Consider the following 18,434-nt stretch of genomic DNA (forward strand, 5'->3'; position numbering starts at 1 on the left):
GTATTGCTAAGCTGTCATTCGTCATTAATGCAGTAACTGACAATGACCTTTTCATTATATAAATATCTATCTATAATTTATTAAAACAAACATTACTTGTCCAGCAAAATTGCATGAGTGCATGAGCTAGTGACTTACTAAGCTGCCAATGAGCAGCTGACCAAAAAGTATGACCATCATCACGGAAAACTAAAAAAGTTGTAAATGGAAAAGTTAAAAGCTCGGTGCAATTTAAAATACCAATACCTGAAAGAGCCAAGTTTATTAAGATCCAACGAAAATGTAAATTAGGGTCCTTTTCATAGAGAAACAGCTAAGTTAACTTTAAATGCTTTGTATGACTGATGTTGTTTGATTTAAAGGCATCATAATGTGCTTGTTTCTGGTTTAGAACATCAATAAAGTGCTATTTTTTTTACCTATCCATGCCATGTACATATTCATGCCTGGCATTTTCAGAAGCATCAACTCAATAACAAATATTCTTGGCATATAACCATGTAAAGTACAATGTGAAATAATTGCTACATCTTGTCAACATTACCAAAGTGACAAATTTATATAGAATTCCACATAATTATCACATTGGTTTCTGTCATTATCAGTGTGTATCAATCCTAGTTATGTATTTCAGGCTTCAGCAGTAATGCCTGGTCATCAATGTGTATAAATATAAGTTAACCATAATCTGATCACTCCAACATGTGGTTAAAGTGTCTGGCATTCTCCAAGTTGAGCTTTCTTCCTTTCTGCAACAAGTATGATACTCGCATTATTGTTATTCTTCAAGAACTTTGTCCTGCTTCCACCATTAAGTCAATCCAACATTGATCAGAGAATTATGAAAAAATAAATCAAAGACTGATATGTTTAATAGCTGTAGGTAATATTTATTAGCCAGATTTCACAACCCCGGAAAGATACGCTCGTGGTGTAAATTACTCCTGTGTATCCGACAAGCTACACAAACAAAACAGCTTTCAGTGAAGGGCTATTGCAATACAGTACAATGTTTTCAGCTTGAAAATGACTAGATGAGATTGAATGCTACAAAAAGATCCTCAAACACAATAGGATACTAAGCAGAATTTTTTGGATTTGGAAAAATTGCATGTTTTACCTTAACAGATTTATAGGTTAAAAACATTTACAAAAACGTTTGGACATCTTTTCAAACAGCCACATGGGTATGTACAAAGTGTTACTAATGGATTTCTGTCTTTCTGCTTCTCATCATTTAAAACACACAAAACTTCAAATTAAACAATACAAATTCTTTGACATTGACATACGATTTGTAATTACCTACATTACGGTTTTATAAAATCCTTTGTCAGGGGGATAACATTTTACAACATATTACCAGGAATTCCATATTAGCAGATCAGAGCTGTGATTACTGTTTAAGACAAATATTATTAGAATCTTTAATCTATTTAATATAACCTAACATTAAAAAGGCTGTTATAGGCTGTAAGAATTTAGTAAAAACTTTTCATGACTTGAAATAATAAGATTTATAAAGAATAATCTGTTTCTACAGTGAAACAACAGGAATTTCACCTCTCAAAGACCAAATTCAGGATGGAAAACATTTTTTTTTATAAAAGGGTCAAATTTAATTTTTTAATTTTGATTTTGTATTCTTTGAGCAAAATATTTGATAGCATTTTAATTTTTATGACATAATCTCTAGCCATAAAAAACAATAAACATGCCAAAAGTTCTTCTGTAAAGCAGCTAATATTGTTAATATTTGATTTAATACATTAAAATCTCTTACTTTTAGACTATAAAACTTAAAATTCTCAACAGTATAAACTTTTGCAAATGTGATGAATTTTTTGTGAGTACAATAAGCCTCAATACAACATGGTTAGCTCCCTTTAGACACTATTTATACAAAAGTACCACAGAACAAGATAAATATCATTAAATCATCTCAACCATGGCTAACTTTTCACACCTCGTTCAACTCTCGGTCAATCTCTCATTTCTTCCTCTCTTTACCGAATTCATTCTTGTTCAACTTACATTCATCATCTCAACCAACTCGATCAACAATAAATATATCTAGGAGAAACAGCAATTAATCATTTATAGGAAAGGCAAAACATTTATAAGACAAGCAAAGTGAAACTAACTTCATAATATATATTTGGCTTCTAGAGTCACTATTGATGTAGATAATAATACAACATTGTGGTAAACAGAAATAACAAAACCTCCCTAAAAAGTGCCTTCAACACTTAAAAATACATTTCTAACAATCGTCAAGATTTATAAACATGTTAAGGAATCCCTTTTAACGCAATGGCTATCAAACCACATTACTTCTATGTATTTGTGAAAAAAAGAGAGAAAATGAATTAGGGTTTGCATAAGACAGCAAGGAACCATCAATATGAACTAATTTGATTGACAACGTATGCCATGTCCATGTGATTTAAAGAAAGACAACAAGTGCCTGTGATGAGTTTAAACACGAACTGAAGGTAATATCTATGATACTCAGATGTATTTCACATGTCCCGATGATGTTCTGCACCAAACATTAGCCAATCATTCCACCGATACAAAAGGACATCAGATCTCTATGATGCTATGACAATAACAGTACAAATGATGGCATTGTTATGCTATGTACATGTATTAGTGAGGTTATATGACATCAATGAGTCAATATCACAATTGGTAAAATTTGTTGTCTCAAGTTGAATTCCAACTTTACTCTTCTGTACAACCTATACATTATTGGAATTCAACATGGATATGTCATGCATTATATGTATATGTACCATATATATACACAAATGTTTTCATTTATTCTTGGACTCAATTAGTATTATTTGTTGATAAAAGTTATCACTAAGGTGATATGCTATAAATGGTTGCCAGAATAAGCAACTTGGAAATGATCTTGATATATTATTAAATAGGTATTGTTCCTTTGTAGGAATGTACATTGTGTCATAACTGTACAAAACACGTAACACATGTCCTTATAAGAATTCATGATATAATTACCCAAACAAAAATACATCAAAAACATCCATGGCAGTTCTCACAGTTATCTAATGCAGAATTTTTCAAGAATTGATGAAATATTTTTTATAAAGCAGCTGTATGGGTATACAATGTATATATTTAAGCAGTAGGACTACCTGTGAAGAAAATTTGTAATTTAAGCTGGTTTACACAACAATCAATAAAAAAAAGTATACTTTAGATAATTATATACATTTTTGTGCATTAACATGTCATTAGTCACCCATTACTTTGTTTGTTTATTTTAAAACCCATGTATCCTGACTTGAAGCATTTGTAGAAAAAATAGAATCATGTAAAATTCTAGTAAAGAAAAAGAAAGCCCTGCTACCAATGTCTATTACGTCCTAGATCTAAGACAGAGTAAATTCCCTGCAGATTTTGTTTTCTGTGTTCAGTAGCTTTAAAATAAAATAGGAAAAATAAAAAATGAAATAAGATATCATAACTTTTCTTTCCTTTCAAAAGTTGTTTTGCCTTTCCAATTAAAATGTACAATATTTTGATACATCATCAGTCCTGTAGGACACATAGCCAGATCACAGAATAATGTATACCAAATCATATAAATATACCTTTGCTAAGGCAAGCCAACAAAACATTCATCACATTGCATAAATATCACACAAACAACAGCAGGGATATATTCTCAAGACTTGATAGTGTACACATGTAATAAATCTGATAAAGGTGTATATTGTGACACTATGTTACCAATATAAATGATATTCCCTAAATTCTTTAGTTCCATGTCTAGTGATACTATATCTCCTAAAGTTACTCTTAGAAAACTGGCCATTTCTGTTATCATTTGCTACTTAAGCAGTCATTAAAAAAAATCCTGCAATACTACATGTAACACTTCTAAACCAAGTACAAAGCCTTCCTATTACAATGTATCAAGGCATCATACTTCTACACTACACAAATGAGATATCACACTCTCTGTCTAATCATAATATTACCATTTCTTGTAGGTTAAAATACCTTTCCAAATAGCATAGAAGCAGTTCTACATATCCCATATCCTATATCCAAAATCAGCAAATGCAGACAAGCTGGAAGAGTTAACTCCCTTTACCATTTTGCCATGGTATTCATATTATTTAGAATAATGAAGAAATAAGAAGTTGCTTGTCTTTTTTTAAAATGCTGAACACCATCAATTGTATCAAATGAGGTATGTCACTTACATTCTGTTTGAAACCTGTCTATAATACCAGAAAATGTTAACATTATTTCACTGATACTATTACAGAAGTATGATACTATGAAGGTTGAATTTAAACGTAAAGTTATTTTACCCTTGGGTAGTTGAGGGGTAGAATCATGGTTACATGTAACTAAATACATATCAAAACATTTAACTACACCTAGACGTAGCTTTATCGATGAATGATGCTACTACATGAGAAATACACATACATAAATGATTAACATGTTGATTGCACTTTTCTCCCTGGTGTCTACAAGACTCCATAGAATTAGGTTTAGTCACTTGTAGATACAAGTATAGTCAAACTCTGCATTAATTGCAACAGTGCCACGAGCATAGGCCTTTTTCTTTTGTTTCCTCAGCACTTGGCTAGGATTTGTATCAATTTTGTATCACGTTTATATTACGAGAATTGATGCCCTCATAAAATCCATTTTTTGTCTCTCACAGCATATAGCACTCAACAAGCATTAAAGTGAACTGTCGGGCAAGGATGGCTAAAGTCGGTAAAAATGGTGTGAATGTATCCAGTATAATTTCTTATAGAATAGAAAAATAAACTTTCTTGTCAAAATCTGTCTGCGTACGTAGAAATTGATTTAAAGTATAGGAATCCTAAAACGTCCTCCCGGCTGGTTATGACCGTGGTTACATTTCCATGCAGCCTCGCTTTCACTGCTTTCAACTTTTCTTTATTCCAATGGTCAGAACTGGGAAACGTAAGCAGAACTTGACCATCGTATTAATATGTGAGAACTTTTGGAAGGCCAATGAACGCATTAAGACTGGATTTCTTTGCCCGACTATTCACTTTAAAGTAAAATTATACAAGTTATGTAATGTTCCTTGTTTTACAGGACAAAGTTTTCTGGTATTGTTTTTCCTTTGGAAATGGCAAAACACCCCGAAATATTTTTTCTCCACTTTTTATCTCTGCAATATTTTTCATAGAAATATACAACTCTATATGTCCTGGCACTGTGTATACTAGCAGGAGAGCGGGAATCCTTGTGAGTCACGTAACTTGCGGGTGCTGTCAAGGGGACTGAGGTTAAAGCCTTTGTTTTGCATCATGGACTGGAGCTCGCTGTCTTCTTCTCGCTCTCTACAAAAAAAGCAAAAAGCAAAATAAAAACCTTTTGGAAAAAGAGTTCATTACATGTAATGTTAATTAGAGTCTGAACATAACCTTGATTCACCCCGATTTCATTGATAACATTGTATACATGGGAAATTCCTGTACAACAGATTCTATCCAAAGGGCTGTTTCTCTTTCTAAAGGTAGATATATAATTGTTTATTTTTCTGAAGATTGCTTAAGGTAAATCTTAAGTACCAAGGAGAGAATTTCCTTGACAAAAGAATGTTAATAAAATGTTTACGTCCAATAGCAAAATGTTTTCAAGCATGACTTTTTGTGTAAAGTTTAGTGAAATACACTGTAACAGTATATTGGAATACTTAATTTTATATTACTTTATTATTCTATTTTTTTTTATTTTATCATTTCATTTTGAAAAAAGAAATTATCTTTTAGAAGTTTTTTAACATGTTAGTACCTATGATTGCACAATAAATAGTTTACCTGTATCCCACGACAAATTACAATCAATCAACCGTTGCATGAACCAGCTAATTAAACCATTTAAATCAGCACAAACTCATAATCAAATCTGACATGCTCATTTTTAACCTCATTGCAATCATGCAAACACCCTTTTCCCATGCAAAAACATATATTCTGCAATAGAGCATGCCTTTGCATGTAAAGCATGTCAAACGGAGCAGGGTTTCTCTGAAATTCAACCTTTTCAGGATACTTTCATTAAATTTTAAGTACAAGCACATTTCTACGAATATTTGGTATATAATTATCAGGCACTGGGTGTCAACATGGGGTGGGGGGTGGGGGGTGGGGGGGGGGATAGTCATAGATATGATGCCATAAATTGTGTGAATTATGAATAGCCGCAAACAGCACATAATCATTTCCTACCATAGAACTTTTGAACATCTAGGTAAATAACCATCTACAAGGTTTGTATACATGTATGTATTAATTTCACATCAAAAGCATTCCTTGTCTACATTTCTTTGAATAAAGCAATACTTAAAATCAGTGTGTTGTTTGACCATAATATTACCATAATCAGAACAAAATTTTCTCTGCTACATTCATGATGACATGTCCTACTGTAGAGTACCTACTGAATTCCTTTGTTTCATTGAAGGGGAAGGAGTGGCAACAAACACATGAACATGATACAGACCTAGTTCAACACATTCTGAGCTAACTGCTGACAAACAATACATTTTATCTTCATTATAAACAAGAGATCCCAGAGGGATCTTGGCGCCCACCAAAGAATGATCTATGTCTGACAATAGAAAGAGGGATCTTTTCTCTGCTTTTCAAACTTTTACTACATATTACTACATATGAAATTTGAGAAAGATATTTTCAGTACTTTCTGAGATATTTAACACTAACAAACTTCATTTATCAAAATCCAAGATGGCTACCTATTGGCCATCTTGTTGACCGATCAGTCCCAAAATGCAATATGCAGGTCCTAGGAGAACCAACATATAAGATTTGAGACATATCCCTGAGAAATAGCGGTAACAGACTTCAACTATCAAAATCCAAGATGGCGGCCTGGCGGCCAACTGGTTGACCGATCGGTCACAAAATGCAATATGTACAACTAGGGCCCTAGGGGAACCTACATGTGAAATTTGAGAGAGATCCCTTGGGTACTTTCTGAGAAATAGCAGTAACAAACTTTTAAGTATAAAAATCCAAGATGGCAGCCTGGCGGCCATCTTAGAGACCGTTCAGTCCCAAAATGCAATATGCACAACTAGGGCTCTAAGGGAACCTACATGTGAAATTTGAGAGAGATCCCTTCAGTACTTCCTGAGAAATAGGGTTAACAAACTTTAACTATCAAAATCCAAGATGGCGGCCTGGAGGCCATCTTGTAAACCGATCCATCCCAAAATACAATATGCCCAACTAGGGCACTAGGGGAACCTTCATGTGAAATTTGAGAGAGATCCCTTCAGTACTTTCTGAGAAATAGTTGTAATAAACTTTAACTATCAAAATCCAATATGGCGGCCTGGCGGCCATCTTGTTAACGATCGGTCCTAAAATGCAATATGCACAACTAGGGCCCTAGGGGAACCTACATATGAAATATGATCCCTTCAGCCCTTACTGAGAAATAGTGGTAACAAGAAATGTTAACAGACGGAAGGACGAACGACGGACCACGGACGAAAAGCGATTTGAATAGCCCACCATCTGATGATGTTGGGCTAAAAATCTTACTTTTATGATCATGGTATCTAAAATAATCTAGAATTCCATGTCTGATGATAAATTAATTACTGCATCCTGAAGCACTGGTCACACTTCTAGAAGCAAAACCTTAAAACCCAAACCATCACTCTTTGGAGCAAAACTCACACACTAGCAACAGAACCAGCGGGCAAGTCAGAATTTGCAAATCTGAGTATGATAACACCTTAACGAGTGGGTCACACCTGTGCAGGTGATCACTGATCATCATTCTACCTGAGTCTGTCTTCCTCCAACATGGCCACTAGATTGTTGCGTTCCTCCACGACCTCGAGGAGTTCGTCCAGGATTCGTTTCTCCTCTGCGGCCTGTTCTTGGGTTTTAACTATATCTGAAAGTGAATGTCGTGTTTCTGGGTTATAGGGCATGCAGATTACGGAGATACAGAGGCCTATGTACCCAATATTGAGGGAATGGTGAGCAAGTAAGAACGACAAATCTACATCAAGATGGCATGCTTCATTGTTTGAGGCTTAACTCAAACAGTACAACTTCAATCCTATTATACTGTGACCAGCTTCAATATATAAAATAACGAAACATGTCTCGGACTTTGCATATTTTAAATTGCATATAATTTTCACATACCCATATATATTTGTGTACATATATTCTTTTACATACAGAATATAAACTTTAACACTTCATTTGACAGTTATTTTAGTTATAAAGATAAATGCAGACAGTACTGCTTGTGGTTTCTATGAAGCAGGGAAATTAGTTTTTAAAATCTTTTCAGGAATTAGTTATTTTTTGATCCCAAATTGCTAATTAGATTTAAATTTCTGACATTCAGTATAAAAAAAGGCAATAAAGCAGTCTTTTTGATTTGATGAGGAATGCATACTTTTCTTAATACAAAACCTTAAAAGTAAATGAAACATGTGTGGTCACAGATATAACAGATACAATATTCAAAAACCATCAGTAACTTATAATCAAATTCCCTTTCACCAAGTAAAAAAAAAAAAAAAAAAAAAAATTGCAGTGAATCTTATAAAAGTAGTGTTTGAGAATTTGGCCCCCAACAAGGTAGCATGCACTAGCTGAAGCTCATGGGCAAAATCACATAACGTCAACAACATTTTCTAATGTGAAATGATCATATGGAATGAGATGGCAAACATGATAGTTAACACATATATTATTGTTTTCAATGTACCAATGAACTAAATGGAAAGCTGAATCAGTTCCAAGTAAAACCAATAATAATTCCTTGTCTGAATAAATGAAGATCATACATGTATATGATATTTGTTAATGAATGTAATCCTGATATATTGTTCAAAGAAGCAAATACTGTGTATAAGCTGAAAAACATCTTTAATGCACTAATTTTTTATCTAATCAAATCATATAAAATGACCATCAAAACTATTTCATGACTGATCATGAATGAAATAGAATGTAGGGCTACAAAAATTTTCCTAACATTCTAGAAAACATAATGTATGTAATTTGCTTTCTTGAACAAACTTAACCACACCAGTAGTTCAGAGATAAGTATGCTGTATTTAAACCATCGAGATAAATAATAATAATACATGTATTCCTTAAAACTACTCCCAGTCTTGGCTAACAAGACATCCACTAAAATCCTAAACCAAATTAAACTGTTTTAAGCTAAATAAAATGAATCTGTCTTGGGTTTTTGTCCACCAGAATATTGAGCTTTAAAAAAAGACTTTTCAAAATGTTTATATCTTAAATTCTTACAATTATAAGTACACTCTGCCAGGTACTGAAAAGTATATAATTGGCATAAAGCTACTTTTTTTTTTTTTTTTTTTGTGTGAGAATGTTTTCATGATTTCGTGGAACATTATCATGATCACAAATAAGCTAAACTGGAAAATGTTTTGTTAGTAGAATTTTGATCTTCTTTTTTCCAATTTATTTGAAAATCACAAAATATTTGATATGCAAAATAACAGGTTAAAACAATTACTTTTTATTTTTGAGTCAGTCTCTTAAAAGTTCAATATTCAGAAGGAAGTCCTCACACGTCATTATGTTTACCAGAAAACTTGTGATCATTGTATAAAATCAAGTGAAGATATGGCAGAAATTTGTTAGAAGTTAACAGAAGGGAAGTAAATTCATGAAGGGGAGGTAACCACTGACATGTTAAATAAAACTAGGTTCACCACACACAAGGCTATACAAAAATGGTGCAGGGATACCTAATATAGCAAAATCTCGAAACATCTCAGATAGGCTCCGTTCTTCAACATCGTAAAGCAAAAAGTCTGAAAAATCCCGCCAAATTGTCAACAAATGTTTTAACCTAGCTAGATGTGCAAGCAGATATGCATTATTTCCAACAATTTATTTCTCAAAGAAAGAAGTAATATTACACAATTGTGAAACATCATCAAACAATAAAATATAGGCAAAAAATGAAGGTTTGTCAATACTTGTCAAAATTGGTAATTTATGAGAATATTTTTAACAAAACTGAAGCCTTATTCTAGTGATATGCACTTTAAATGGCGATAGAAAGGATGCCAGGAAAGCTTGTGATCACTTATATACAGAGGGATGGGGACTTTCAGGCAAAATGGTATGCCTGACATGGAATACAAACACACTAAGTCTATGTTCATGACACATGCAACAATGATCAAAACGACATGTTCTACATCTACACAAATCACACACCTCAAAATCATACATATAGAAACTCAATATTAGGACTAGACAGATCCACTAACAGCCTGGTAAGCCATGGCAAAAGCTTTCAAATGCTCAAGAATTTAAATGATGACAAGTGAAATGAAAATGTCTGATGATATCAATGATGCTACACGAACGTGATCTTTAACTTGATAAACTGCAAGTTTATAAAGCATTAGCACTCTAAAGTAAATCACATCACACATCAAAATATAAAAAGAGTTGGTAAAACAAATATCCTTTTTTATAAGAATTTGGCTTTTTCATCCTACACCAAAAGGAAACCATTAGGTTTTAAACCAATGTAACTATATCTAAAGAACCAGAATAAAGTGAGGGATTTGTTTGATACTGTTTCCATCAACAGAACTCCATCCTGTCTCTAAGGGCCCGATTGACCCTGACAACACTTACTGTCCATAGCCATTCTCTCTCGTAGTCTCTGTTCTAACCGACCATGCCTGTCCTCAAGTTCCATATACTGGGCACTGAAAATGTAAAACAATGTAAAAGTGTTATTAACCATGATCACTTTCCTAATTTATAGGAGCACATTTTTTTATGTTATTATACCAATTCAACTTTTGCTGACAAATGATAAGCAATGCATCAAGAGCTGTCTCCATGTATTAAACAGTGACTCCATTCTATATGACATCATGTATTGTTATCAAGGCATACCACCTTAGATAACGTTTGTCCTTTCATGAACTCCAGGTCTTATCAAAGGTTTGAATTTACTTCACAATTACTGGAGTAAAAGGATGGAAATCAAACCATTGATAGAATTTAATAATCTAGAATCCTGGAATTAAGTTGATTTTCATTGAAAAAAAAACATTGATCACTTTTTAATCAGGGTTTTATGTACTAATCATTTCAACTAACACATATAAGTCAAAACATGTATGTGATGACATTGTAGTTTTCATTATGTGAAGAACATCTCCATTATGGTCCAGACGAAGTGTACAAGTAATGTGAATTTGGGGTTTGATAGATACAGTATCACTTCAAAAACACTTTATAAAGATATTTGGATACAATAACCTACAAAACCCCATGCCATATCTTGAGCAATTACATGTACTTACTTGACCATTAATTCTGATTCATATCTGACTAATGCGTTTTTTTCATACACCAAGTTAAACCATTCCTGCATCAATTCCTTCTCCTCTCTCTCAGCATCTGGAAAACAGTCACATGTTAGGTAAACACCTTTTAAACATATAGAAGCATCTTGATCAATCATTGTTTTCTTTCCATTTTATTTTATCAATGATTTAATTTCCTCTTTTTGGAATGTATGTGCATTTGAAATTTAATGAGACAGCATGAAATTAGCATTGACAGTGTTAATATTTGCAAATGTTTTTTATTTGTAGCTAACTAGACAGCATATAAAAGTATTCACCATATTAAAGACTATTTCTTATGACACTATGTAGTCTTAATCAATCTAATGAAACCACATTCTTTATTTCAAAGTTTCATACTAAGAATAAGAGTTGATATTACAGTAACTTTGTATACAATTTGTGTCACAAATATCTACATTATTGATATTTACCTGGTCCCTCGCCTCTAAGTGCTTTCTCTATAGAGACTCCTCGCTCCTCCAGCTCCCTCTGTTTAACGTCCACTTCCTCCAGCTGTCGTTGTATCTCCTGAGCCATCCTCAGTCGTTTCTGTTCACGCTGCTTCAGCTGTTTCTTGGCAGCAGATTGTACACGACGAGCTATCTTCACATTGACCTCATCTTCTGACATTGTCCTTCGATCCTAAAATTTTGAGCATTTTCTTCTTTTAATGCAGTTGAAAGATTGGAAGACACATTGACTTTCATTTAAATTAGAGACTCACATATTTATAATAGAAAATATGACATAATTAGAAATTGTAACATCTGTGTATATATACACAGATACCATTCCTAACAATAATGGATCCTCACTTACCCTTGAACGCCTAGATAGAGTTGTTTCAACAGAGACATGGCTTTCATCAGAATCAGAGAACTCTTCCACTGTAAATATCAGTATATCAGAATGTATATTTTGCACATTACATTTATAATTAAATATATGTAATTAAATAAATGCTAATTATGTATCATATAGATTATGTTTCACTTACAAACATATTAAATATAGATCAAACCTTGATTGAACTATCTATGTAATTAAATTGATACTGGTCTGTAAAGTTATCTGACAATGTTTTAGATGAACTTACAGTCAGCCCTAGGAGCCACAGTCCTTCGGACAGAATGACCTGGGCGTCGTCCTGTAGGGGTCCCCTTTCGTCCAAACATGGACCCAACAAGCTTTAAGTCCTGCATGCCCTCACTCAGGCCCTTGTCTAATGCATCTCCTTCAGATTTGTGAGGCTTTTTCTTCTTTTTGTCAGATTTAGGTGTTTTCTTTGCTTTCTTTTCAGTTTTCTCATCAAGGGTATCATTAGATGATGACCTTTTGTCCTTGAAATCTTTGCTTTTCTCTTTTCCCGGACGTAACATCTGTAGAATTGATTTGCGTTTCTTGTTTGTTGACTTGGTTTCAGTATCTGACCTATCAGAACTTTTACCATTAGCACTGTTTTCTAATTGTTCAGTCTTTTTCTCTTTAGAAAACTTCGGTAGTTGAACGGCCTCACCATTTGGAGTAGAATGCAACACTTTTGACTTATAATTATCATCACTATCAGAGAAAACGTGGTCACTAGTACTAGGGGTGGAGCTGTTACCACGACGATACCGGTGACCTTTATGACCTGCCACAGGTGTGTACCCCATGTTCGCTAACCCTAATTCTTCATCACTTTTCAATCGTGCTTTCTCTCGTGCCTTTTCACGTGCCTTGTCCATATCTGTGCGTTTCAGTTGTCGTATGTGATCTATTGTTGGTATAGCTGGAGTGCTCTCCCCTGGACTGGGAGGAGTAGGTAGTATTCGTTTTCTAATGTCCCTCTTTGGACTGGGGCGTTTCATGGCAGGGGCTGGCCTACTCTTGATAGATGTAGCAGGCGTGTAGAAATTGTCATAGTGTGGGTCTTCTTCACTGTCATCTGCAAATGGAATGTCATCCACAATGTGTTCTCCCACACTTACACGAGGCTTGTTCAGTTCTTCCTTCACTTGATTCCTCACATTTGAATCTACACCAATTTTCTTTTTCCTGCCACCTGCCTCCTCATTTTGACTTGAACTGTCATCATAACTGCTTAAAGCTCTTAACTTTGTATGATCAACTGACACTCTCGTCTTTTTGTCTTTAGATTTTGGAACTCTTTCTTTGTCTCCGTTAGCTGATGAGGAGGATGTGTAGTTATTTCTTGAACTATCTGTAGAAACTGACCGGTGTTTGAATTTCATTTCTGGGCTTGAAGAACTCTCTTTTCCACTAGTTGTACTATCCCCACTTGTCATAGTTGAGGTAGGAGAGCCTATCTTCTTTTTCATGAACTTGCTCTGAAAGCCTTGCTGCGCTACTTTACTTGTAAGATTACTAATATCAGGGAGTTGTCTCCCCGTGGATGGACGTCGCTCCTTTCCAGATTCACCACCAGACTCTGTACTGTTCTGTTGTTTTGTGAGTGATTTGATGGATGGTTTCACATTATCGTTATTATCTACAGGGGGAGGAGGTAGCGGCCGCCAAGCACTACCGTCACTATTCTTTTTAGGTACATTATTATCATACATCATATCTGGAGATATGTTCTCATTCGCTGACGAATACTTGTCACTAATATTAGCACTTTTATCACTCGCACTTGCATTAGGTGTTGCATAGAAACTGTTGTCTTTGTCAACAAATGAATTCTCGAATTCCTCCTGTTCTGCATGAAGAGTATCATCCAGATTATCGTCGTTATTTCTGGGTGTGGTATTGTCGCTATAGTCCTCCCCTAAAACCTGACTTAGCGTAAGCTGATAATCTCGTAATAAATCCTCATCAGGCTTTTCATCTTTTTCCTCATCCTTCACAAATGCCTGATTATGATCTACCTCAGATGAAAGAGAGCTGACAGAGGACCTACCAGAATTACTTGGGGTGGATATAGTAAAACTAGAATCGGAGCCAAAAGAATCACGATACGTAGGTCGTTTCTTCTTTTTCACAGCCCCTTTCCTACCACCTCTTGTCCGTGTAATAAACCTATCATCTACTCTACTAAAATCTTGCATCTGAATGTCTTGATTGTCAGCATTCATACCCTCGACACTATTTAACACATCCTGTAGTGTTGTGCGTCCCGAGGACGATGAGCCATTCTCACTCATCTGTTGTACACTCTTTAGTACAGCTTGCTCTGTGTCCTCCATCCTTAAGCCTTCGTCCTCCTCATCTGCTGAAGAGGACTGCACTTCCTCCTCGTCTGTCTTCAGCAGATCAGGAACACTATCACCACTTACACTTGACTTGTGGTCAATGTCTACTAATAACTTTTCCATTTCATGTTTTAATGCATCTTTATCATCAAGGTCCTCCTCCTCCTCCTCTTCCTCCTCGGAATCAAACACCTCATCACATTCCTCATCTGTCCTTTGATCATCTTCATCGTCTTTTGATATCACTTCCTCCTGCCTTTCTTTGTTCTCGTCCTCGTCCAAGATCTCTGTCTTGATTTGACGATCTGTAGCCTCTGTGTCTGACGGAATCAAATCCGCCGCGGCGTGAGGCTGAGTAGTGATAACTTCATCAGAAGGAATATCTACTGTTGCATTAGGCTGCACTGTAACCACTTCTTCAGATTCCTCAGCCTTGGGGTTTTTATTGATGTCCTCGTTCGTCTTTCCCATACCAAACATCTTCCAAGGATCCAGCCTCACAACTTCCGGAGGAGTGGTGAAGAAGTTAGCTCGCCGTGCCTTACACTCCACAGAGGAAGTGTCTGGAGGTGGGATGTTAAGTGAGAGTTTTTTGTTAGGTGTAACAGAAGGTGTCTGTTCTACTTCAGCCTCCTCCCAAACATCATCTTCCATCTCTGTATCATCATCCTCGGTATCAAAATCAGAGTCTGAAAAATACATACAAAATTATGTATAATAGTTATACAAATGCCATTCAAAATAATGTACTTTAATACCATATCAATGATTCTGTTATAGAGCCTCCAATATTCAGAAGGACAATGGTAATGAATTCAGTTATCTTTTCCTTTATTGCTTCAACATACATGTATTCTAGTCAAATTCTGCTTTAAACTTCAATAAAGAGATACTTACCACCCTCCACCTCTGTATCGTCGTCCTCATCGCTGTCCATGTATTTGACTTTCCCCTCATTATTGACAGCATCTATAAGGTTTTCGTGAGACTTCCGTTTGAGTGTCTCAACTACCTCGAGAGCTTCCTCTAATGTCAGATCCTTCTTAAGGCCAAATGTTTCCTCCATGACCTCTGTGAGTTCAGCGTCATCGCTCGACCTGGAGGGCAAAACATCAATAGTGATCAATTCAGACACTATCTAAGGCATTAGGATATTATGTAGCGGTAATCAAGCATATTGATAATACAAAATGTATATCAACTTAACCTATCATATCATGCATAATGTCATAAAATTAGATTCAATATTTCAAGAAAAGTTCAAATAATCATCTAGCAGTAGGTTTTTTTTCTTTTTATGATTGAACTTGGATGATAAAATCTGCAATATAAGAGGCTTTAATTTGGGGATATTTCAAAGAAGCTCCTTTAATTCAAGTAAAAAGGTTTCCATCAAACATCTGGCTAGAAATGCATTATTTGAAGTTAGGTCTTTCATAAAGCTCTATATAAACAACTGCATAGATTAGACAAGATCCCATTTCTTGTTAAATACCTAAATACTATAATAGCAATTGTTCAGGACAGGCTTCAGTATAGAAGATTCTATTTGTCTGTTACTTATATTTTTTTTAATTCTAACAGAATACAAAAAGAAGTTGTTTAAAAAGATTTGAATACCATCTTTAAGTTAACTAAGAAAGACAGTGTTGGTGTCTATGAATTTTCACAAGTGTTTTGGGCTATTGTGTAGCACACACATGCTCTATAGGGGATACAAAAGTACAAAACTACTACAGGTACCATGCAAATTTATCACAGGGCATCAAAATTTTCGTCAATAACTATTTTGCTACATTTCTATGCTTTATCGGACTCAAATTGAGCTACTTAACAACAGAAGAAAATTTAAACCACATGCACATTTCAAAGTTTTTGTGATAATACAATGTACCCAGTATACAATTAACATTCTGACACTGGATAGACCATTCCATATCCTTCTTTCCTTTGTTTTGTGCTAGGTTCTTGGTCAGAATATATTTTTTTTAAGTTCCAATGTTTTATATGAGATAATATCATCAACTGTGTGGTTTTGTTTTCTATTGGATATACATGTATCTACTCTAAAACAATATCATGTTCATCAGATAATAAATGTTTTTGTGTGTGTACTCACAGTACTATTGGGATCAGTCAACACAACATTTACAGAACTAGTCTAGAGACTAACATTGACAAAGTGTACATATTTCATGCAAAAAAAGACAAAGGATCATTTAAGCTTATCGAAATTCAGATTTCCAAAAAAGTTAATCTGGTCCAATATGGGAACAGCAAAAACAAAGTTCATTCTAGCATCACTACATAAAAAGTATGCCATTCTTAAAGAATATTGTTGAATACTTTCCAAACATTGTATCATTCAATTAGTTTTATCACATTTTCATTTTATTCTATAAATTTTGAAACAAATTATACCTGTTCAAACATTTGTGTAACATTTGCTACAACATGTACAATAGTGCAATATTGTCTTAAACATGCAAAATCAATAATGTACCTTTCTTTTCTTTTTTGAGAGATTGAATTTTGAGACATTTTCCTTATTAGCTTAATAAGATAAAATGTTGTAACATTTAATTCATTCCCTTTAATTCTATTTCTAAATAGAGTTGCAAAACTTTGGAAATGAAAAAAACACACAATTTAAATATAATTAAGAATTACTACAAAAAATGATTTTTTCTTTAAATAATTGATTTTTATTTGGTTTGCTTAAAATGAATTAATCAAAATTACTGTCTAAATAACACAAGAAACCTGAAATAGGGTCTAAAAGATTTAGTTTGTATGCAAGGTATGTTACAACTGCAGACAGAACTTCCCAGATTGATACATTTTATCTATGGTAAAAAGGGAAATTACAATATAGAGAAAACTTTTAATGTTATAAACCCAACTTTGAAAACCTTCTCTAATTTATAATTCTGAATTACATGTATACTTTTTTTATCAAAGAAATGAAATCAACCAAAATTTAAGTAAATCAAAACAGAAGAGGAATTCATATTTACCTTATGATATGACTCGAGAAATTTAGCGAATTAAAATGTTGTTACTGTTTTACACTAAATTCTAAATATTCAAGAGATTTGTCTTAACCATTTAAGTTCTGTTTTTCTTATTCTGAAGATCTATTCACGCCATATCACAAGTTGCTGTTATTTCTTATGTTTGTCTGTCTGCAGTTAGTATGAAACTTGTGATTTGTCTTAATAACTTATGCAACAAACAATCAAACTTCTATTGTAACTAAGGCAAGGCAATTCTGTGCCTACCAGTCACTCAGCATTTCATAAAGGTCTCTGAAATCAAAAGTCAAGTTTCTGTGTTACATCCCAAGATTTGAAAAAGAAATAAGATCTACGTCATGCATCAGATACCAGCCTTAATATCATTCTGATATACCTCTGAAGCCAAGTGGAATGTTTAAGTTCAGGTGAAATTTAAAATCAAAATACTACAAAAATTTTAAAAGAAAAACTAACACTATAACAGGAAAGAATTTTTTTTTCACAGGAAAAAAAACATAGAAGTGAAAGAACATGAAACAAACTGAGATACAAGTGTGATTTCTGAATCTTACATACCGATAGCTGACAGGGAAATAATGAAATACAAGATTGCAATTTAGATTTTTACAGAATATCAATATTACTGCATTCTAGTTAGACAGGAATTAATTGGTAACATTAATTGGTAACAGGTAAGAAACAAGAGTCATTACTAAGAGTTTACAGAGCTCTGTAGAATCTTTGGTCTACTTACATCTTAAAAACATCAATTCT

General features: G+C 34.0%; 1 protein-coding gene across 7 annotated transcripts in view; it reads right to left on the reverse strand.

Moving 5' to 3' along the window:
* Positions 1-867: 867 nt before the first annotated feature.
* The window catches only part of LOC138331925 (protein-methionine sulfoxide oxidase mical3a-like), a 46,439-nt gene continuing 28,872 nt past the window's right edge, over positions 868-18,434 (reverse strand). For 4 of the 7 annotated variants that reach the window (XM_069279793.1, XM_069279810.1, XM_069279802.1 and 1 more), the window contains exons 19-27: positions 17,925-17,951; positions 15,541-15,740; positions 12,546-15,332; positions 12,269-12,336; positions 11,881-12,091; positions 11,402-11,498; positions 10,722-10,795; positions 7,848-7,962; positions 868-5,369 (exon numbers count right to left, since the gene is read on the reverse strand). In XM_069279793.1, coding sequence (XP_069135894.1) covers positions 5,252-5,369; positions 7,848-7,962; positions 10,722-10,795; positions 11,402-11,498; positions 11,881-12,091; positions 12,269-12,336; positions 12,546-15,332; positions 15,541-15,740; positions 17,925-17,951 — 3,697 coding nt within the window. In that variant the 3' untranslated portion in view covers positions 868-5,251. Of the gene's footprint in view, positions 5,370-7,847; positions 7,963-10,721; positions 10,796-11,401; positions 11,499-11,880; positions 12,092-12,268; positions 12,337-12,545; positions 15,333-15,540; positions 15,741-17,924; positions 17,952-18,414; positions 18,433-18,434 lie in introns of all 7 variants that reach the window. The other 3 variants (XM_069279831.1, XM_069279847.1, XM_069279840.1) reach the window with 3 other exon arrangements.

This window comes from Argopecten irradians, chromosome 1 (genome assembly GCF_041381155.1).
Source record: "Argopecten irradians isolate NY chromosome 1, Ai_NY, whole genome shotgun sequence".
Lineage (NCBI taxonomy): Eukaryota > Metazoa > Mollusca > Bivalvia > Pectinida > Pectinidae > Argopecten > Argopecten irradians.